Here is a 23870-nt window from a genome sequence, read left to right on the forward strand (position 1 = left end):
AGAGAATGATAAAATATCCAGTGAGCGGCAGTTCTGTGGGCACAAATGCCTTGCTGATGCCAGAGGTCAGAGAATGGCCAGACTGGTTCCAGCTGACAGAAAAGCAACAGTAACTCAAATAAGCACTCGTTACAACCGAGGTCTGCAGAAGAGCATCTCTGAACACACAACACGTCCAACCTTGAGGCGGATGGGCTACAGCAGCAGAAGAGCACACCGGGTGCCGCTCCTGTCAGCTAAGAACAGGAAACTGAGGCTACAATTCACACAGACTCACCAAAACTGGACAATAGAAGATTGGAGAAACGTTGCCTGCTCTGATGAGTCTCCATTTCTGCTGACACATTCAGATGCTCGGGTCAGAATTTGGCGTCAGCAACATGAAAGCATGGATCCATCCTGCCTTGTATCAGAGGTTTAGGCTGCTGGTAGTGGTAATGGTGTGGGGGAGATTTTCTTGGCACACTTTGTGCTCATTAGTACCAATTAAGCATCGTGTGAACACCACAGCCTACCTGAGTATTGTTGCTGACCATGTCCATCCCTTTATGAGCACAGTGTTTCCATCTTCTGATGGCTACTTCCAGCAGGATAACACACCATGTCATAAAGCGTGAATCATCTCAGACTGGTTTCTTGAATCTGACAATGAGTTCACTGCACTCAAATGGCCTCCACAGTCACCAGATCTCAATCTAATAGAGCACCTTTGGGATGTGGTGGAACGGGAGATTGGCATCATGAATGTGCAGCCGACAAATCTGCAGCAACTGTGTGATGCTATCATGTCAATATGGAGCAAAATTACTGAGGAATATTTCCAGCACCTTGTTGAATTTCTGCCATGAAGGATTGAGGCAGTTCTGAAGGCAAAAGTGGGTCCAACCAGGCACTAATAAGGTGTACCTAATAGTGACCGATGATTGTATATTCATTCATTCATTCATTTTTTTTTCGGCTTAGACCAATTATTATTCTGGGGTCGCCACAGCGGAATGAACCGCCAACTTATCCAGCACATGTTTTATGCAGCGGATGGGTGATTGTATGTTTTTAAAAATAATCTTTGAAACGCAGAGCCAGCACCTAAGCTTTTCACTCATCATAGTACACATGCTGCTGATGATGTGACAATAAAAGTTGTTTGATTTGATTTGTCATTATCTTTATAGCTGCAATGCTTGATATGAACAGCCCTTAACTCTGTAAGAAACATCTTCACCAAAAAAACAACAACTGTTGTGGGAAAAAAATGGAATAAATAATTCTCATTCTTTGCACTACAATGAAAGTTTAATAGGTGCTGCTGTTGTCAAACTCCAATAAGAGCATAAAAGCATGAAAACATACAGCAGCCTGCAGAGTGCAGACTATTCAAGTCTTATACTTAAAAACTTGATATGTAAACAATAAACAAATATGAGATTTTTTTTGTCAGTAATTATCTGTTAAAAGGTTTAAACATTGTCTTAATGCCTGGTTAATTTCTTCAGCTCCACACTGACAATTCTGAGGGGTTTATTGATCAACCAATGAACTATTATTCATGGTAACAGGTTTGAGTTTCATCTAATGCATCATTAACTTTTTCAAGTTTAATTCTGCCTGCCAGTGAATCAGGGTGGCGGCTAATATCAGCAATCTGTCAGAGAGGTTAGTTAACCACATAAAGAATTATAACGATTTTTAAGCACTTCATCAATTGTCAGGAAATGATTTTCACAAATCTGCAACCGTTGAATAACACTTGTTTATTGGGGTTTTGAATATATTAAGACTGAACGCTACAGGCAAATCCTTGATTTTTATATACTGATCAATTTTTGGACTGCTTCAGATTACTAAAGAGACAACATACTTTTAAGTGTTCACTTTATATATATATATATATATATATATATATATATATATATATATATATATATATATATATATATATATATATATATATATATTTATATTTGTGTCTGTAGTAGGCATGGGACGATAACTGTTTTCAAAATATACTGCGGTTTGGAAAAGTCAAGGTTTTAAAACCGCCAACATTTTCTGTAATACTGTTCATAAGGTATGTGTAGGATTTTTACTAACATTTTTTTAGGACAACACTATCTCCAGCAAAAAAAAAAATGTCCAAGGATGTCGTTTTAAATTGTAAAGAAATCTGTGTTTTTAAAACAGCAGAAGTCAATGATTTCTTTTAATTATTTAGCCTGACTTGTTTACTGCTTCAAAATATTATAAATCTTTCAGAAAATAAAATATATCGTTTTCAAAGGGGAAACAAGTTTTAGTTTTTTACCCAGACATTTAAAAATAATATATTTTAGGGCAGTAATCAAATACCGTGATACTGTGATACTTTTATCCAAGGTTATTCTACCGTCAAAATCTTAAAGTACATTTCTTTAGGGGATGTGAGCTTTTCATGCACTAAGTCAGAAACATTCCAGTTTCTTAAATAGGCATTTAAACGTGCATTAAAATGTCCAATGTGCTACAATACATATCTTTAAACATTCATTCATTCATTTATTTTCCTATCGGCTTAGTCTCTTTATTAATCTGGGGCCGCCACAGCGGAATAAACTTATCCAGCACATGTTTTATGCAGCGGATGGCGTTCCAGCTGCAACCTATTACTGGAAAACACACACACACACTCATTAACACACATAGATAATGGACAAATCAGCCTACACAATTCACCTATAGTGCATGTCTTTGGACTTGTGGGGAAAACCGGAGCACTTGGAGGAAACTCAGAGCAATCGTGCTGCCCTATCTTTAAACATTGTACTAAAAATTCATCTTTTTAAATTTCAATATTTTATTTAAACCAATAAATAAAAGATTACTGTGTGGAAATGTACAGAAATTAGTGCATGATTAAATAAATAACTCATATTCAAACTGCTTTTTAGAAATGTCTTTCTGTAACCATGTTGACCTGCTGTATCTTACTTTTTTATAATTTGGAAAGTATAAAGACATTAAAAAGCGCCATGAAATGACATCAGATGGTAGCCTATATCATGAACAGACATTAATTGTGCACACAATTGCATGGAACTATAATGGCATAACAGTTACTATGTAAATGTCGTGATATATACATTCAGTGCCTTGGATAAAGACGACAGGTCAGTTTTATGTACATACCATCGTTGTGTTATAACACACATACAGTTACAGTACTTTTGAGAGCAGTGACGTCACATAACGTTACTGACTGTCGGTGTCGCAGCTACAAAATTCAGCATAACAACAGACGGATGTTTACACGTAAGCTACATGCATATATCAAATGGAAAATGAAAACTGGCCGTTGTAAATCGTTTCAGACTATAGTTAAGGTACAGTAACGAGCTGTCAAAACATCACCTGCTAGAGTCCAGTAGTCAGTCACCGGTCAAACAAGCTAACGGTAACGCGTTACCAAAACACGGCTGGTTTAAAGCCATACTGTCCTCTATAGGTGTGTGTCACTAATATCTTACCGTGTTATGATCACAGGGAATGCTTCTAGATGTCAGTTTTAACGGAATCTGAGATCAGCTTTTCGCCGTTTTAATAAACTTTGCTCCATCTCAACCGGGTGACCAAAGGTCCGCCACCAGCACAGGCTCCATGTCGGAGTGACGTATCTGCGCGACCCCGTCACGTGACGACGCGCGCGTCTATCTGGATTATTCAATGCTTCTTTATACAAAGGTGTGCACTGCGCGGTATTTTACTAATATAAAGAGCGAAAGACTAGATATGTGTGTCTATACGTCAAGGTGAGCCAGTAATAGATTTCTTAAGATTATTTATAGGCTTGTTCTTTCACGAGATGGCGCTGTTTGACAGGGAAAGTAGTACAATCATCCATGGTGTTCACTGAAAGATCTTGATAGACATGGCATAGTTGTGGTTTCTATTTGAATGTTCATGTCTCAAATAGTGTTTAATTCATGTAAGTGTTTACAGTGTATTTAACTTAATGAAAATATGGATTCATTACTGTATATAAAATCAACAAAGGCAAAACTGTAAAAAAACCAAAAAGGTTGTGCACCATAAAATATTTAGTCATTTTTTGAGTTGACTTTATTCTATTATCTCAAAAGGTGTGATAGTTTAATTGACTTTTATCATTTTTACATTAAAAGTATTTTTTAAATTATTAAAAAATAAATTAAATAAACCAGGTTGTTTTTTCTGAACATGTTGGTCCTTATTTTATAGTATAATTTAATATGGTTGAATTGTTTAATTTATTCGTATGGTTAATTAATTTATTTTTAATTAAGAAGTTAAGCTTTGTGCAACATAAAGGGCACATATTTATGTCTGGCTGACATATTTTGGCTTAAACTATAACAGGAGCAAAGAATTTATTTGGTTTGAAACCGAATGTTTTATGAATGTCAAATGTCAAACTAACTTTACCGCGGTATCTTAACAGATTTATTTATTTATGCAAGTCCTTGTAAAAACATTAAACACTTAGGAACTCAGCTGTCACTGCATTTTTGCATATTTATTTGTGCATGGTTTTAGTACCATGACATTATTTCTAAATAATATTAATATACTGTGTTAAGGTATTTATTTATTTATTTATTTATTTATTTATCTGTGCAAGTGCTTATTCATTTATTCATCTATTTCTTTTCTTTTCGGCTTAGTCCCTTTATTAATCCAGGGTTGCCACAGTGGAATGAATTGCTAACTTTTCCAGCATATGTTTTACGCAGTGAATGCCCTTCCAGCTGCAACCGGTCACTGGGAAACATCCATACACACTCATTTACACAGATACACTACGGTCAATTTAGCCTACCCAATTCACATGTACAGCATGTCTTTTGACTGCTTTGGAGCACCTGGAGAAAACCCACGCGAATGCGGGGAGAACATGCAAACTCCACACAAAAATGCCAGCTGACCCAGCCGAGGCTCGAACCTACTGCACCACTGCGTCGCCAATAATAATAATATGGTATGCTAAGTTAAATTTATTTATTTATTTATTTTAATTTGGTTAGTTAGACGGTTAATCGGTCACATCTATAGTCGTAAATAGTATAAACTATAGTCATGTGGTCATAAATAGCATATATCATCTTAATATAGAGTATACAGGGTGGAAATGTAGTACATAGAAAACATAAAACTTGTGAGAAAAAGTGTCGATAGTTGCAATAAATTACATAACATGAAAATAAATGTCAGATTATGCAATGGTAATAGCCTATTAGAATATATTATTCATTAATTCATTCTTTCATTTATTAGTTCATTCATTAATTCACTGTCATTTTACAATATAATAAAACAATAATCAAAGAATATGAATAAATAGATTATAAATAAAGATGTTTGTTCTAGCAAAGGCGAGTCAGAGGAGTGTTGTCCATTGAACTACTGCTGGACCAATCAGCATCCGAGGAGGTGGACAAACAGAGCGCGAGAACTTCCTATATCTGAGTCTGATTCATCTATGCGACTCGGTTCGATTCGGATTCGAATTGTAAGGCTGACCAAATGCTGACCAAACTCACGGCACAGATGATAATGGTAATATTCCCAATTGATAAAGGTAATTCTTAAACATCCATGAAAAATGTGAATGTTATTTTATTAGCCTAAATACAGTGTTATATTATTTTAAACCATTCTACATTACTGTATATAGTATTTACAACTCACAACGGTTTCGATCCAAAACAATAGTGTCCTTGTATATAGACTAGCCTAGCCTATATATAGCCTATTTTATTACATTTTTTTATGATTATTCCTTTTTATTCTGTGTTTGTCCCTGTCTCTTTCACTGTAGAAACCTATGCTATGTCATGAAAACAAATTCCTTGTATGCTACTCATTTATTAATTAAAAAATAATATTAATTCATATTTATTTATTAGTTATACGTGTGAAATAACACTTAGCCTGCTTTATAACACGTCCAAATGAACAGAATATAGACAATATTTATAATTATTAATACATGAACTTCATGTACAATGCCAGGGCTGTACATAAAAAAGACATGACGAGTTATACATAGACTCAATAAGTAAGTCAATACAGTCAATACGCACTAATCAACTAATTAGTGAATATACTTAGTGAATATAATCAAATAGTTTGATGACATAAGCTTTATTTCCAACTTCATAAATAGTTCAAAAGCTCAAACGTACATATTCATGCACTAAAAATATTGACTGCACTTTATCGTTTATAAGACACATTCGAATCGGTTCGTCCGAGTCATTCAAAGGAATCGGTTGAATCAAAAGTGCGACTCGTTGTCGTTCACTAGTATTCCTCAGCATCATCATCGTCTGTATCATTCGCCCAGAAGACCATCGCCGGACTGCCTTTCGCAAACCAGCTCCAATCCCGAGGATCTGCACATTTATCTGTGTCCTCCACTGTTCATTCTTCTGTCTGAATTCCCGAATTTCAGCTCGTTAAAGATGTTGGCGTGCGCTGAAATGATCACGATGTGTCTCCAGTCGGCGAAGCGCGAGCACCTTCGCTCCAAACAGCATCAAATGCAGCATCAGATGCTGGATTCGGTTCACGGACTGTCCATCTTTCACGATGTAAGTAGCCAAACATTCGGTCAATGAACCCGTCAATAGGTCACAATGCAAACATTCACCTTGAGCAGCAAGAACACCACATATTGTGTCACTTCTGAATGTAGGACACACACACACACACATAGAGGTTGAGATTGTTTGTGCTTTGTATAATCTTAAAATAGGTTATTGTATTAATCATTGAGGGTTTGATAGCCTAAATGAATAATACAATGTACTTATAAGCACAAATAATCCACTTATGATCATGTCTTATCTTTAGTCTTTAGATGGCTGGGCTGTATTACAGTATATTTAGCTCATTTGCATATTTAAAGATAGCCCTGACAGATATGTTATAGATCAACATGTAAAAATTATTATTAATTATAATTATGTATTAGTATATAATTATTAGTGAATATAATTATTATTATAAAATTAATAGTTTATATGGCTCATTTGCATATTTAAACATAGGCCTGACAGATATATAATAGATCAACATGTAAATATTATTATTATTGTTATATTTTAGTATATAATTATTAGTGAATCTCTCAAATAACCATAGCTATTTATGTTTCATAATTTTGTTGCATATAATTAAATAATTGGAGGAGCTTCTGGTGAATCATTTTTCTAAAATGCAATGTAAAAGCGGTGTATGTTGTGTTGTTTGCATGTTTGCTTCTTATGGTCATACAGTATGCATGATATCATATTATTGATATGCGTGAAAGTATTGTATTTAGTCCATATGATGCAACATTTAAAGCAGAATGGATTTTTTTTCAGTATTTAAAAATATAATCAAGGGTATGATTAATATTGCATTGCAGTTACAGTGCTCAGCATAATTGAGTACAGCCCATTTTGAAAATGAATATTTTCCTCCATTTCTCAGTGAATATAGGCCGTGTATTTTGGTGCATTTGAACAAAATGTATTTATTAAACATATATATTTATTAAAATAACATTTTAATCACCAAACAGGTGTAGAAATTGAAGATAATATAATTAAATTCAAGCAGAATATTGCAAAAATAAATTACAATCTACCAAGTATCACCAAAATTTTCTCTTCTCTTGATTTTTCCTCTTTTTAAAATTTGTATTTCATATTTTTCTCTAACATATAAATTTGGCGGTACTAGTTTTTGGTTTTTGAAGCGTTATCGTAAGTGATTTGTCAGATAAGCTCCAGATTTGGCTTCAGTACTGACTAATCTAATGTACATGCACAAATATAATATTGTAGAGCTTCCTATTAAAATATGAATTTAAAAGAGAGATTTGTGAGGGGTGTACTCATATATGCTGAGCACTGTATATATAATTGAAGCCTTTTTGAACAAAAAAGGAACAGAAAACCCATTTAATTATTATAAAGTACTTTCTTTTGCGGATTACCAAAAAAAAAAAAAAAAGGCAAATGGCAGAAAAAAATAACACATTTTCTATGAAAAATACATATTTTAAATATATTTTTAAATGTTAAATATATAAAAAAAAACATTTTAAATGTTTAAATTCACAACCCAAATTGTGAAATATTAATATTTAAAGCAGCTGTTTGCTATGTTTGTTTGCATTACTATTTAAACCATAGTTTTCTACACAACTAGATAATTATAATGTACTTCCGTTTGCGGATGACCAAAAAAGGTAAATGCCAGAAAAAAAACACATGCCTGAAGTGTAATTTCTTTATATATATATATATATATATATATATATATATATATATATATATATATATATATATATATATATATATATATATATATATATATATATATATATATTTATTTATTTATTTATTTATTTATTTTTTAATGTTTAATTTATATATATAAAACATTTTAAATGTTTTAAATTCACAACTCAAATTGTGAAATATTAATATTTAAAGCAGCTGTTTGCTATGTTTGTTTGCATTACTATTTAAACCATAGTTTTCTACACTCTGAGAAATAAAGGTACAGGGTCTGTCACTGGGGCAGTACCTTTTTAAAAGATACATATTTGTACCCAAATAGTCCACAATGCTACCTAAAAGGTGCATATTCGTGAACCCAAATGAAAGTAAAAAGTACCTCTGAGGTACCATTATGGACTCTTCAGGTAATATGCACCTTTTCAAAATGTACTGCCCCAGTGACAGCTCCTGTACCTTTATTTCTGAGAGTGTATGTTAATATGTTAATAAATATATTTGTTTCTTTTGGTCATCAGTGTCACATGTTTCTTCACAAATCACACTAATGTGCTCATTTGATGCTCAAGAAACACTTTATTATGATCGATGTTGAAAACAGTTCATTTGTAGTGGAACCATGATACATTGATTTCTAGATTATTTTATGTACAGCATTCATTTGAAATACAGTGCTCAGCATAACAGCCCATTTTTGAAAATGACTATTTTCCTCCATTTCTCATTGAATATAGGCAGTGTAATTTGGTGCATTTAAGCAAAACAGATTTATTAAACAGATATATTTATTAAAATCGTATTTAGTCACCAAAAAGGTTTAGAAATTGAAAGATAATGCAATTAAATTCAAGCAGAATATTGCAAAATAAATTACAACCTACAAAATTTCAACAAAATTTTCCCCTTTTTTGCTTCTCTTGATTTCTCCTCTTTTTTTAAATGTGTATTTAATCTTTTTCTCTAACATATAAATTTGGCTGTACTCGTTTTTGGGCCGTTCTCATAAGTTATTTTGTCAGATAAGCTCCAGATTTGGCTTCAGTACTGACTAATCTAATGTACATGCACAAATATAATATTGTAGAGCTTCCTATTAAAATATGAATTTAAAAGAGAGATTTGTGATTTGTTTCATTTTCTATGAAAAATACATATTTTAAATATATTTTTAAATGTTAAATATATAAAAAAAAACATTTTAAATGTTTAAATTCACAACCCAAATTGTAAAATATTCATATTTAAAGCAGCTGTTTGCTATGTTTGTTTGCATTACTATTTAAACCATAGTTTTCTACACTCTGAGAAAGAAAGGTACAGGGTCTGTCACTGGGGCAGTACCTTTTTAAAAGATACATATTTGTACCCAAATAGTCCACAATGGTACCTAAAAGGTGCATATTCGTGAACCCAAATGAAAGTAAAAAGTACCTCTGAGGTACCATTATGGACTCTTCAGGTAATATGCACCTTTTCAAAATGTATTGCCCCAGTGACAGCTCCTGTACCTTTATTTCTGAGAGTGTATGTTAATTTGTTAATAAATATATTTGTTTCTTTTGGTCAACAGTGTCACATGTTCCTTCACAAATCACATTAATGTGCTCATTTGATGCTCAAGAAACACTTTATTATGATCGATGTTGAAAACAGTTCATTTGTAGTGGAACCATGATACATTGATTTCTAGATTATTTTATGCACAGCATTCATTTGAAATACAGTGCTCAGCATAACAGCCCATTTTTGAAAATGACTATTTTCCTCCATTTCTCAGTGAATATAGGCAGTGTAATTTGGTGCATTTAAGCAAAACAGATTTATTAAACAGATAATATTAAAATCGTATTTAGTCACCAAACAGGTTTAGAAATTGAAAGATAATGCAATTAAATTCAAGCAGAATATTGCAAAATAAATTACAACCTACAAAATTTCAACAAAATTTTCCCTTTTTTTGCTTCTCTTGATTTTTCCTCTTTTTTTAAATGTGTATTTAATCTTTTTCTCTAACATATAAATTTGGCTGTACTCGTTTTTGGGCCGCTCTCATAAGTTATTTTGTCAGATAAGCTCCAGATTTGGCTTCAGTACTGACTAATCTAATGTACATGCACAAATATAATATTGTAGAGCTTCCTATTAAAATATGAATTTAAAAGAGAGATTTGTGATTTGTTTCATTTTCTATGAAAAATACATATTTTAAATATATTTTTAAATGTTAAATATATAAAAAAACATTTTAAATGTTTAAATTCACAACCCAAATTGTAAAATATTCATATTTAAAGCAGCTGTTTGCTATGTTTGTTTGCATTACTATTTAAACCATAGTTTTCTACACAACTAGATAATTATAATGTACTTCCGTTTGCGGATGACCAAAAAAGGTAAATGCCAGAAAAAAAAACACATGCCAGAAGCGTAATTTCTTTATATATATATAAATTATAACCTATAAAAATAAATTACAACCTACAAAATTTCAACAAAAATTTCCCCTTTTTTTTTGCTTCTCTTGATTTTTCCTCTTTTTTTAAATGTGTATTTAATCTTTTTCTCTAACATATAAATTTGGCTGTACTCGTTTTTGGGCCGTTCTCATAAGTTATTTTGTCAGATAAGCTCCAGATTTGGCTTCAGTACTGACTAATCTAATGTACATGCACAAATATAATATTGTAGAGCTTCCTATTAAAATATGAATTTAAAGGAGAGATTTGTGAGGGGTGTACTCATATACGCTGAGCGCTGTATATTTGCCTTTCGTTTTCCTGCATGTCTTGTCTTAAAAGGTGATGTACTGTTTGTTGTAGATGTGTTTAATGTAGAATCCGTGTACCTGCTTTGGCACATTTAGGGTTGTGCGCTCTTGTGTTAGTGACAGATAAAAAGTTGCAGATGTTCTCTCAGCAGGGTTAAATAAGCTGTCATAGAGGGGGTCTGACAACAGAGGCGATGTGTGTGTGTGTGTGTGTGTCTGTGTGTGTGTGTTTGTGTGTGTGAAAGTCAACCTGAAATCCTAAAGTGCATGCTCCTGATTTCATTTTGCATGATTCGACCGTGCATCGCTGTCACAGCAAGAAGGTCACTGGTTGAAGTCCCGGCTGGGTCGTTTAGCATTTCTATGTGGAGTTTGCATGTTCTCCCATGTTGTCATGGGTTTCCTCCGTGTGCTTCGGTTTCCCTCACAGTCCAAACACATGCGCTTTAAAGAAAATTGATTTACAATATTGGCCATAGTGTATGCGTGTGTGCGAATGTGAGAGTGTATGGGTGTTTCCCAGGACTGGATTGCAGCTAGAAGGGCATCTGCTGTGTAAAACATGCTGAAATAGTTGGTGGTGGATTCCGCTGTGGTGATCCCTGATAAATAAGGCCGAAGGAAATGAAATGATATTAGTTTTTACAAATTTAAGTGGATTGAACATTAAAAAGGGTGCAGTGGGTAGCACAGAAGGATAAGTTGGCGGTTCATTCCGCTGTTGGCGACTCCAGGTTAATAAAGGCACTAAGCCAAAGAAAAATGAAAGAGTGATTGAACATAAAACAATTAAGTTGTTCCTAAAATAATAATGTTGGTTCAGCTCATTTTAAATAAGTAGTTTGAACAAAGAGCAAACATCATTTGTTTTGAGTCTATAGCCAAATATTTCAGTGAATAGCCTAATATTTAAACTCATTGGCTGTTGTTGTACACTGTAAAATATGCTGGCTTTAAAAAAAACTTAATGGATTAAACATAAAACAATTAAATTGTCCAAAAAAAACCTAAACTTAAGAATTGTGTTGATTCAAATCATTTTAATTGGTCTTTTATTTCTGTCAGAAGTCAGCATTTGAGTGTGGATGACGCCCTCTTTCTCCAATCTTTGCCATGCAGCAGAGATAATGTAGGTTATGGAAATGATATCAAATAATGATTGGGATAAATGGAAATGCTCTGGAGGGTGAAATTGATCTCCCAATGCAATCCACATTCAGATCTGACTCAAAATCACCCACTGCACTGCTTTCCTTCGATTTTTAGTCTTGTTTCTAGTCCAAAATATCTTACATTTCTTAAATCAAGAAGCATTTTCTAGTCAAGCTAAACAATATTGTCTTGTTTTAAGAAGTAGTATGGAAAAATTAAGTAAGTTTTTCCTTAAAAGCCAATGGGGTGTGTAAAATAATCTCATGTCAAAACGAAAAACACTATTTTTTGGATTATTTTGCTGACCTCATTGGCAGATTATTTAGCATGCTTTAAGGGAAAACTCACAAAATTTTGACATTAATTCTTAAAACAAGACAATATTCTGAAGAAATCTATAAAATGCTTCTTGATTTAAGAATTGTTTGATATTTGGACTAGTAACAAGACACCAAATCGAAGTAAGACAAGCATTTTTGCGGAGTGTCCACGATCCAATCAGTTCCAGATGGATAAAATAATGCCCTGACTTACATTTGTCTGAAATATTTGCTCTTACCTAATAGGTTGCAGACATTTAATGTTGATTTTATACGTGCAGCGCAGTGTTGCCAGACGTACGATAATTATCGTATTTGTATGATAATTTCAACCTATGTACGATCAATAATGAGAAAAATCCTATTTTGTACGATAATTTCAGAATTTTATGGCATTTAAAAGTAACTTCATTGTAATCTTCGGGCTTCTTTACTTATTGATCGAGCTGCATCTTTTCTGTACTGTCTGTGAGGAGTAGGTGGAGTTAGGCACGTTTTCTATCTCATCTTACGTTGCCTCTTCTCAGCCAATCAACGTGAAGAATGGCTCTCTCTCACGAGTTAACGCTCCTGCTGCGTGCGCCCGTGGTTAGGTCAGTAGTTTTCAGTTTGAGGTCGATCTTTTAAGCAATAATGTTAAAACAATTCGTGCTGTAAAGGAAGGTGAGAAGGACGGGAGTTTTCCCTTGATGTTCTCGTTTTTCCCCATTCAAATGCGTCTTGTGAACGTGTTTTTTTCCAAAGTTAGTCTCATCAGAACAAAGCATGCACACCTCAGAGTGTGCACTGCTTTCAAGCCAACCAGCACTATTTTGCAGTCTATTACGGCATCCAATTTGTACAGTGAAATAAATCCCTCAACATCTGGCAACATTCAATGACAGCAACTCGGAGGTGGAGTTTGAACCTTCCCACCAAGGTACCTAGTTTTTGCACGTTGTGTCAAAACGCTATGTGTCTAGATAATAGCTGTATACTCTCAGTTTGACTCGTGTACGATAATTTTCCTCCAAATACGATAATTTTGAGGTTCTGGTACGATACTTTGACATTTCCAATCTGGCAACACTGGTGCAGCTTCAGGTTTTCAGCATTTCTGTAATGTGTAAATTAGCAGCTCAGCGGGCGCATTTGGGAGATACAAAAAAGTCAAAGTATTGTTTCTGTCTTAAGTCTTCATCCTTTAGCAGGCGCTCGGGGAAGAAAAGTTGTGTGTCTTTGATCATGGCAGCAATTACAGAGAAGTTTTCTGGCAGATCTGATGGGCGTCGTGATTAATGCTGCTCGGAAGAATTCAATCTGTTCCCAGCGTGTGATTCTGTCTTATATTTTTTGTTGTTTTATCAAAGAAGATTGCGAATGTTGCTTTTTTATGCTTTGCAATTCAGATCATGGTGAAAGATCTCTTTTTTTATGGACTTATCCTCACTATGTTGAACTTTGCGTGAAATTAAATGCATTTTTATATCATCGTTCAGCACAATACATCACCAAACTTGAGTTTTATGCTCAGTAGTTAGCACTGTCGCCTCACAGCAAGAAGGTCGCTGATTTGAGTCCTGGGTGGACCAGTTGGCATTTCTGTCCGTGTTTGCATGGGTTTCCTCCGGGTGCTCCGGTTTCTCCCACAGTCCAAACGCATGCGCTATAAGGGAATTGATGAACTAAATTGGCTGCAGTGTACGAATATGTGTGTGAATCCGTTTGTATGGGTGTTTCCCAGTACTGGCCAGCTGTGTAAAATATATGCTGGAATAGTTGGTGCTGTGGCGACCCCATAGATATATACACTAGATATCGAATTGGGACCCTGAGCATGCGTCAATAGCGCCGCCATATTGGTACAGTGCTCCCAGCACAAACGTCATTCAGCTGCACTAGTCAAGACAGTGTTATTACGTGAAGATGCGGGACTTTAGCGCTGTCTACGGGTGTAGTAATGAGCAAACAAAACAAAGCACAAAGGCAGAACATTTCATAGGTAAGGTTTAGTTTTTTGCATTTTTGTAAGTTACGAACGTTTGTGCTAATCAGGTAACGTTATTGATGATTTTACAGTCTCTTACTGCATTCATCAAGGCAAAGTAGCACTAACTCACACTAAACACTCGGCTTATGCTAGTTTGTTGAATAAAATCAGCAAACAATGCAAACGAAATATGACAACAAGATGCTGCGCTGCCAGAAACTTGTATTATTGTCGGCTAGTGATCGAGTCGTTCATAACGGAGATTCATTCACAAACGAATCGCTCCCTCCGTCAGTATGAGAAGTGAAAGCAGGAGAGGAGCTGTGTTTCAGGACATGATTAGATCAAATTTAACAGGGAGGGTGAATAGTACATTTCTGTACTCACAAACACAAGCTTTTTGTCAGGAATGCCCGTGCGGTCACTGATCCATCAATGTAGAAAAGTGATGTAAAATTATAATTTTTTGTAAAAAAAAAATTACATTTGCATACTGACCTCCGGGAAAACTCCCAATCATAGATATATGTGTAATTCTCTGGCTCTGGATGGCCACAGTCCTCCACTGTACCTTGGTCCCACATTCATTTCTAAGGAGCGCTACCCTGTTCCAAAATGGCTGTTCTATTGACGCATTCCTTCCAATAGACAACAACAGGGTAGGCGACATCTAATGTATATATCTATGTGGCGACCCCTGATAAATAAAGGACTATCAATTTATCATTATCTGGAGTTCCTGGAGCCATCCCCCAAAGGCGAGTCAATGAATTTCCATGAACTTCCGTATTGGCTTCCTGAGGCAGAGCAGGAGGTTGCCACTTGGTCTCTCTGCCTTCGCTATACTTTGTCCAGTCTGGTGCCGCATACACGACGTGTCTTCTTTGTGGTGGTTGGTTGGCATCCGCCAATTCCACAATGCTGTAAACAGGAAGATGTAGGCTAGACTCCAGCCAAAATTAAATAGTTTACCAAGTAATGGACAAGCGCATCATATTGTATTGATAGCAGAGTTAATATATTTTAAAAGTAATGCGTTACTGTATTAGTTTCTGTCAAACGTAATGGCGTGACAGTAACGCATTACTAGTAACGCCTTATTGCCCAACACTGGTGAGGTGTTTTAATCATACCTGTCAACATTGGGATTTGAAAATAAGGGATAAGCCCACCATAATAAGGGATTCCCCCAACACCCCCCCAAAAAAATAAAAAAATAAAATAAAATTACTAAATATGTTCATTTAGAGCTGTTTCATTGTAAATAAACAGGTAAATTGTATATAATATGTTTTAAAATTATTATTAAAAAAAGAAAAATAAATATATACATTAGCAGCAAATACATTAGCACACAGTTCAGCTTATTAAAATTAATAGCTATCATAATGAAACAGAATCAAGCTATCAATCTCATTAGCCGTTTCTCCACTGTTTAACTCACACATTCTGATTAAAGAGCAACGAATGAATCTCTCATTTAATAGGATTTTTTTATTACATTAAATAAGAGGTGTCACTTGAAAATGCACACATCTAATGTTATAATGAAAGCATTTGTCTGCTTTCCTAACTTTTTATCCTCATTTAAGATGAAATTAATTGTGTTTGGAAAAAAACCCAACAAGATCGACATCTTTATATGTTATTATTATTATTTATGTGTACATGTCTGTTTAAACAAGCACCCAAAAGCCAGACTTTCAGTCCGCTTGAAATCGTGTGTACAGAATCCTTTTGGTAAACAGCATCTGTTCATCACTATGGAGCACGTCAGCTGACAGTCATGCACCATTAAGTTATATGACTGTTTTGGGGATCGTATAGGATGGGCGAATGCACCTGTAATCAAAAGGAAATGGAATCGCGTCATTTTTAATATTTGTTTATAAGTGTTTTCATTCCTAAACAAAGCGAAAGCACAGAAGACTCACGTTTTAGAGCAAGGGGCGACCCCTGGTGGTTCGGCGGTATGGGTATAGGGAGGCTCGGCTGTTCAGGGAAAGACTGAAAATACGGGAGAAATACGGGAAAATACCTTTACGGGATGATAGCGGGATAGAACTGTAAAATACGGGAGAATCCCAGGAAAAATGGGAGGGTTGACAGGTATGTTTCTAATGCACAGGACAGTAAATCTGACATTATTCTCTCTTTTCACTGCCATTATCAGTCTCACACTATTGTTTTCCTCTTTCTGAAAGTCTTGATAACACCATTATGGAGTTTTTTCTTGTATTATTTCAGCTAATAGGATTGTAGGTTGACACTGCGCTCTAAGTTGACTTAAGCTCTATGATGATTTCACTGCTGAGAAACACACAAATGTGAAAAGGGTCACACAAAATACGACGTCAATGATGAAACGATTGTGCAGCCTGACTCAAATAAGCACAATATCAGTTGAGTCACGCTTTATAAATAGGCCTGACAGCATCTTAGTTAATCCAAATCTCTTTCTACTTCAGAGCCCACGGTTCAGAATCGGCACACAAGAGCTTCAAACGCGGGTCGAGGGAATTATAAGTAGCTGTTTGCTCTTCTCATGTCAGATGGCTTTAGACATTTTCTAAGATACGGACTCGGGAAAGATGATTAGCAATTATCGCCTCTGGGAGCGAATAAATACCTCCCACAAACACAACCTCTGTCCGCTGCATTGCAGGAAAGCACGTTTTAACACTTGAGACTCGCAGTCTGTTTCACTGAGAAATGCAAGTCTTAGGGCTCTATTTTGACGATCCATGCGGAAAGTCCAAAGCGCAGGGCGCAAACGCATTCAGGGCGTGTCAGAATCCACTTTTGCTAATTTAAGTTTGGAAAAATCAGCTTTTTGCCATGGCGCATGGTCTAACAGGGTTGAGCTTATTCTCTAAATGAGTTATGGGTGTGTTTTGAGAATAAACTAATCAGAGTCTCATCTCCCATTCCCTTTAAGAGCCAGTTGTGTTGCGCCATGTCGCATTTGCTATTTACATGGCGGACTTTGCAAGTGGAAAAACTGAAAACAGTTCAACAGAGCATCTACAAGGATGAAAACTGATCTTAAAACTCAGATCTTCAAACTCGACAAATTGTTTAAACTTATGAGGCTCTGTTACGTTAATTTTGAACGAGTTTGTTTTACTCAACTTCACAAGGCTAAAATAGCCCGTAGTTTATTTTTCCCCCTATATTATTCCCCAATTTGTGTTTAATGAAAAGAAGATTTGTTCAACACATTTTTAATCATTCATTCATTTCTTGTCGGCTTAGTCCCTTTATCAATCCGGGGTCGCCACAGCGGAATGAACCGCCAACTCATCCAGCACGTTTTTACGCAGGGGATGCCCTTTCAGCCGCAACCCATCTCTGGGAAACATTCATTCATTAATTTTCTTGTCGGCTTAGTCCCTTTATCAATCCGGGGTCGCCACAGCGGAATGAACCGCCAACTCATCAAGCATGTTTTTACACAGCGGATGCCCTTCCAGCCACAACCCATCTCTGGGAAACATATATACACACACACATACACACACTCATACACTACGGACAGTTTAGCCTACCCAATTCACCTGTACCTGTCTTTGCACATGTCTTTGGACTGTGGGGGAAACCGGAGCACCCGGAGGAAACCCACAAGAACGCAGGGAGAACATGCAAACTCCACACAGAAACGCCAACTGAGCCGAGGATCGAACCAGCGACCCAGACCTTCTTGCTGTGAGGCGAACGTGCTACCCACTGCGCCACTGCGTCGCCTCTGGGAACATCCACACACTCATTCACACACACACTCATACACTACAGACAATTTAGCCTACCCAGTTCACCTGTACCGCATGTCTTTGGACTGTGGGGGAAACCGGAGCACCCGGAGAAAACCCATGCGAACGCAGGGAGAACATGCAAACTCCACACAGAAACGCCAACTGAGCCAAGCCGAGGTTCGAACCAGCGACTTTCTTGCTGTGAGTCGACAACACTACCTACTGCGCCACCGCGTCGCTCATTTCTAATCATAATAGTTTTAATTTAAGTAAGACTTTCTCCAGAAGAAAAAATATGATAGGAAATAATATGAAAAAAACCCTTGCTCTGTTAAACATCATTTGGGAAATATTTGAAAAAGAAAAATAATTTTGACTGTATATCGCAGACCAAAAAAAAATATTGCAATGTCAGATTTTTTTCAACCCTATGCGAATGGTTTGTTCCCTTTCTAGTGAACGGAGTCAGTAGGACCCGTGTGTCCCCACTGACTCAACACCTGCCAGAAAGCCATTGGAAACGATCCCTCCGCAGGAAGCTCGAATGACCTTTAAAGGACATTGTTAATGATGCATTATCCTACACTTATCTTTTGGCAATGCACTATTGCACATCTGGCTTATGCAGACTGTATTGTGTTCACGTGAAGCTGAAGAATCAACAGACATGCAGCCTGCTCTTCATCAACTGAGTGCGTGTTTCACCTTTTAAGCTCTTTCCTGGTGTCGTTTTGCTTCAGATTAATCTGCTTTAAAGGGATTAGTCAGCGTTGGTTTCAGTGCATGTGGCTTTCTGCCAAATGCATGCAGTGTTTGAATTCAGCTATCGATTTTAGTGATGCCACTTGTCTGGGTGACGTTTTCATTTAGCAGTTAGCAGTTTTAAAATTCGCATTTATAACGAGATTGCGGATAGATTTAAAAGATTGTGAAACTTTGAGGCACACACATCTCCACGAGTCTGTGTGCATTCAGGTTTAACGTAATGTGTGTATTTTCATTCATTCATTTTCTTTTCAACTTAGTCACCACAGTGGAATGAACTGCCAACTGTGCCACAGTGTCACCAAAAAATAAATAATGCATTCACAATTCGCTTTTCTAGTAAGTCTCCAGGTCCCCTTTTGCTTTGCTAAGCTGTAAAATCTGAACACTTACAGCTGTATTTTATGAGATATAATAAATTGGCCGCCTGTCAAACTATAGATGTAGACCCCGGAGGAGAAATTTAGCTCTCATGGTGGAGCTTACAGCGAGAAAAACTACATTAAAGAAGTAAACAGCAGAGAAATGGCTGAAATAACAACAGGAACGACAGATTAGAGGAATATTTTGTAGGACAGCTAAAACAAAAAAACTCTTCATACTTCACGATGAAAGGATTTGCATGGATAAAAGTTGCATAAATAAAGACTGGCTTTAAAAAAGTGCTCACAGATTTACCAGGATAGCAGATGATGGTGTGGATCATCCAAATTTAATGAAGCGAATCTGAAGTGGACGAGTTATGGATAACCACTAAAGTGCATTGCTGTCAACAACATGCATGATGTTTATTAAAATAATTATTTAATGTGAATTAGACATGTGAATTTCCCAGTGATGGGTTGTGGCTGGAAGGGCATCCGCTGCGTAAAACATTTGCTGGATAAGTTGGGGGTTCATTCCGCGTTGGCGACCCCAGATTAATAAAGGGACTAAGCTGAGAAGAAAATGAATGAATGAATGAATAGACGAGTAAAATAAAGTGGTTTTAAGAATTGTTCATTTGTTTGTTTAAAGAATTAAAGTGTTAAAAATATCTTTAATTTCAAATCAGACCAGATAATATAAAGTTAAAGCATGTACAAATATTTGATTCAACTTTTTTCTTCTGTATTTTGTCCTGTTTTGTAGTCGAATACTTAAATCATGACAGATCTCTTAAATTTGCATCTTGGTTTTTGAGAAAATTAACAATGTAAATTAATTTAAACTTCAAAATAGAACAAATGAATGAATGAATAAAAGTTGGTGGTTTATTCCACTGTGGCAACCCCTGATTAATAAAGGGACTAAGCTGAAGGAAAATGAATGAATGAATGAATGAATGAATGAATGAATAAAAGTTGGTGGTTTATTCCACTGTGGCAACCCCTGATTAATAAAGGGACTTAGCTGAAGGAAAATGAATGAATTAATTAATTAATGAAAGTTGGGGGTTCATTCTGCTGTGACAACCCCTGATTAATAAAGTGACTAAGCTGAAGGAAAATGAATGAATGAAAGTTGGTGGTTCATTCCATTGTGGCGACCCCTGATTAGTAAAGGAACTTAGCTGAAGGAAAATGAATGACTGAATGAATGAATGAAAGTTGGGGGATCATTCCGCTGTGGAAACCCCTGATTAATAAAGGGACTTAGCTGAAGGAAAATGAATGAATGAAAGTTGGTGGTTAATTCCGCTGTGACAACCCCTGATTAATAAAGCGACTTAGCTGAAGGAAAATGAATGATTGAAAGTTGGTGGTTCATTCCCCTGTGGCAACCCCTGATAAATAAAGGGACTTAGTTGAAGGAAAATGAATGAATGAATGAATAAAAGTTGGGGGATCATTCCGCTGTGGAAACCCCTGATTAATAAAGGGACTTAGCTGAAGGAAAATGAATGAATGAATGAAAGTTGGTGGTTCATGCGCTATAGGGGATTTGATAAATAAATTGACCGTAGTGTATGTGTGTGTTGAATGAGTGTGTATGAAAGTTTCCCAGTACTGGGTTGCAGATGGAAGCGCATTCGTTGTGTAAAACATATGTTGGAATAGTTGGCGGTTCATTCCGCTGTGGCGACCCCAAATTAATAAAGGGACTAAGCCGAAAAGAAAATAAATTTTATAGGCTACTAAAGCTATGACTTTTCATAATACTATAGGACGGTTGTAATACAATAATCTAAGCTAAACATATTAGCTTGAAACTTGTGTGCTGATATTTTAGCTGAGGAAGTCTATGGTTAACGTGGTGGTCTATTCGGCGATGGTAGGAACTTATTGAACTGTAACCGTCTGCATGTTCGCTAATATAATCCTAGAGTAACCTGCAGATAACATGTTGAAGATAAAGGACTGTACATAGACACTACAGCAGTTGATTGGACTGAAAGCAAGAAAGTGTAGGGCAGATGGTGTTAAAAGCACACCAGGAGTCAAAAGAGAAAAGTCTATCAGGGTGGCGACCCCGTCCTGGTGTGAATGAGCCGTGTTTAGCCACTGGATGATAGCACTGTCAACACCATCAAAATCCACACTGCCAAACCGTCCTGAAGAGTTTCTCACCCTCAAACCTTCACCATATCATGATATAGTCAAGCCAGAGGATGTAAAACTAGACTCAGGAGACGTTGAGGTCAATAACAGGATTATTTTCTGCATTATAATGAACCAAAGTTTGTGTGTACCGGCAGAATTTATGGTTTTCATTATCCTTCAAATGTCTCTGTTCTTATGGCTTCTGCATGCTAGAAGGATTGAGACTCGGTTGAGACTCTCAAATGTAAGCATAAATTCTGCCGACGTATGTTTTTTTTTTTCTAGAAAACCATGCTTTTCAACTATCACGCTTTTGGGGTCTGAAAAATATGTTATAAAAGACTAAACATTCCTATACCTACAGATTCAAATAAGATCTAAATAAATTGTAAAAACTGATATCAAAAATTTGTTTATTTATTTGTTTGTTTAAACATTTTAGGATTTATATTTATCTTTGTTTTGTTTTTTTTATTCATTATTTTTATTTTCATTATTATAATTTTTTCCCATCTGTATCCAGTTATTCTGATGCCATGTTCTTGAGTATTTAATTTTCTTAATTTGGTATTTATTTATTTATTTATTTGTTTGTTTGTTTATTTGCTTAATTATTTATTTATTTAGGTATTTATTTATTTATTTGTTTATTTGCTTAATTAGTTATTTATTTAGGTATTTATTTATTTATTTGTTTATTTGTTTGTTTGCTTGCTTTATTGTTTGTTTATTTATTTATTTGTTTGTTTATTTATTTGCTTAATTATTTATTTATTTAGGCATTATTTATTTGTTTGTTTGTTTGTTTGCTTAATTGTTTATTTATTTATTTATTTGCTTAATTATTTATTTATTTAGGTATTATTTATTTATTTATTATTTATTTATTTAGGTATTATTTATTTATTTATTTGTTTATTTATTTATGTTTTCTGATTATGCTTTTTGATGACAGATCGATCGATGGCAAAGTTGCACGGAAGGAAAATAAAAAAAAAATCACTTTTCTGCTCTGCAAAAAATGCTTTCTTACTTAGTTTTTTGGTCTTGTTTCTAATCCAAATATTTCAAACTTCATAAACCAAGAAGCATTTTCTAAACTAGAAAAAGGTCAGGCCTGTTTTAAGGCATAAAATGCCAAAAATAAGTGAGTTTTTGGTTAAAATAAGCAAAATAATTTGCCAATGGGGTAAGCAAATTAACTTTTTCCTTTTGTTTTTTCTTTTGACATTATTTTGAGATTTGAGATTTTGCTCACCACATTAAGCATGAGCTAAACTGATCTTATAATGATTATTTATTGTTTGAGTTGCTTTAATGCTTTAATTCCCCCCCAACATTAATTCATTCATTTTCTGCTTAGTCCCCATGGGCGTTATAGGGTCGAAAGTGATAAGGTGTAGTGTTGTCCAGATACTGGAATATCTAAATTCAATACCAGCATAATATTGATATTCAATATGCTACTATTTTTGATCTAACAATTGTATAAAAACAACAATACAAAAATAAAAATAAAGATCTAAATGCTAGAAATTTGTTTACTTCAATTTTCTTTAGAGGGAGATTTTTTCAGTGTTCCTCAAAATAGTCTGATGTGGGCATTGTAGCACTTTAAATGCATGTAATGCCTATTTCATTCATACCTGAGCAGAAATTCCACATACGCCTACCACATATGTAGTAGAACAGTCCAGGAAATCCTTAATATGGATGAAGGCATCCAGCTATTGCTGTAGTTGAAGACAAATAAGATCTGGATAAACATAAAAGGCTTCAACTGATCATTTACATGACTGCAGCATGTGTTCTTCCAGCCATCTTAGGCATTTTCATAAGAAAGTCCATTCATATTTTAATGCTTACTGACATAGCATGTTACAGTAGAATATAGCTGTAAAATAATATGCTAGAGGCATGAACTCACTGATTTAACAATACAGAAACAGATATGTAGATAAACATGTCTAGATATCTATATCATATCTAGAAAGCTAGTACAATTTTCTGACTAATTCGCATGTATTTACATTATATGATGCACGTTTTATTGGTTACAGTTTTTTATCTCACCAAATCTACACACATTTTATACTGTGAAAACAAATATTAAGCTTCATCAGTAGTTACAAGTTGGGGAAACAGTTGTATTATTATTACCTCATCTGCTTCAGCTCCTCAAAATAATGAATGAATGACAGTGCAGTGGCGGGACTTTTTCAGCACCATGCGACAACAGTGCCACTCCCACCTGCCGGTAGAAACAGGTACTGCTGAACAGCTGACTTTAAATACTGACAGCTGCGTTGAGTGGAATGCG

General features: G+C 35.3%; 2 protein-coding genes across 3 annotated transcripts in view; one reads left to right on the plus strand and one right to left on the minus strand.

Annotated features, from left to right (window-relative positions):
• Positions 1-3640, minus strand: part of itcha (itchy E3 ubiquitin protein ligase a) — a 48371-nt gene extending 44731 nt beyond the window's left edge. Inside the window, exon 1 of one of the 2 annotated variants that reach the window (XM_009302759.5) lies at positions 3501-3640. The gene's annotated coding sequence lies outside the window, so the exon portion shown is untranslated. The remainder of the gene's footprint in view (positions 1-3500) is intronic. The other variant, NM_001287095.1, reaches the window with a different exon arrangement.
• A 2674-nt stretch (positions 3641-6314) lies between these two features.
• Positions 6315-23870, plus strand: part of necab3 (N-terminal EF-hand calcium binding protein 3) — an 80053-nt gene continuing 62497 nt past the window's right edge. Inside the window, exon 1 of the mRNA XM_005168786.6 lies at positions 6315-6602. Coding sequence (XP_005168843.2) covers positions 6474-6602 — 129 coding nt within the window. The 5' untranslated portion in view covers positions 6315-6473. The remainder of the gene's footprint in view (positions 6603-23870) is intronic.

The sequence above is a fragment of the Danio rerio genome, chromosome 6 (assembly GCF_049306965.1).
Source record: "Danio rerio strain Tuebingen ecotype United States chromosome 6, GRCz12tu, whole genome shotgun sequence".
Lineage (NCBI taxonomy): Eukaryota > Metazoa > Chordata > Actinopteri > Cypriniformes > Danionidae > Danio > Danio rerio.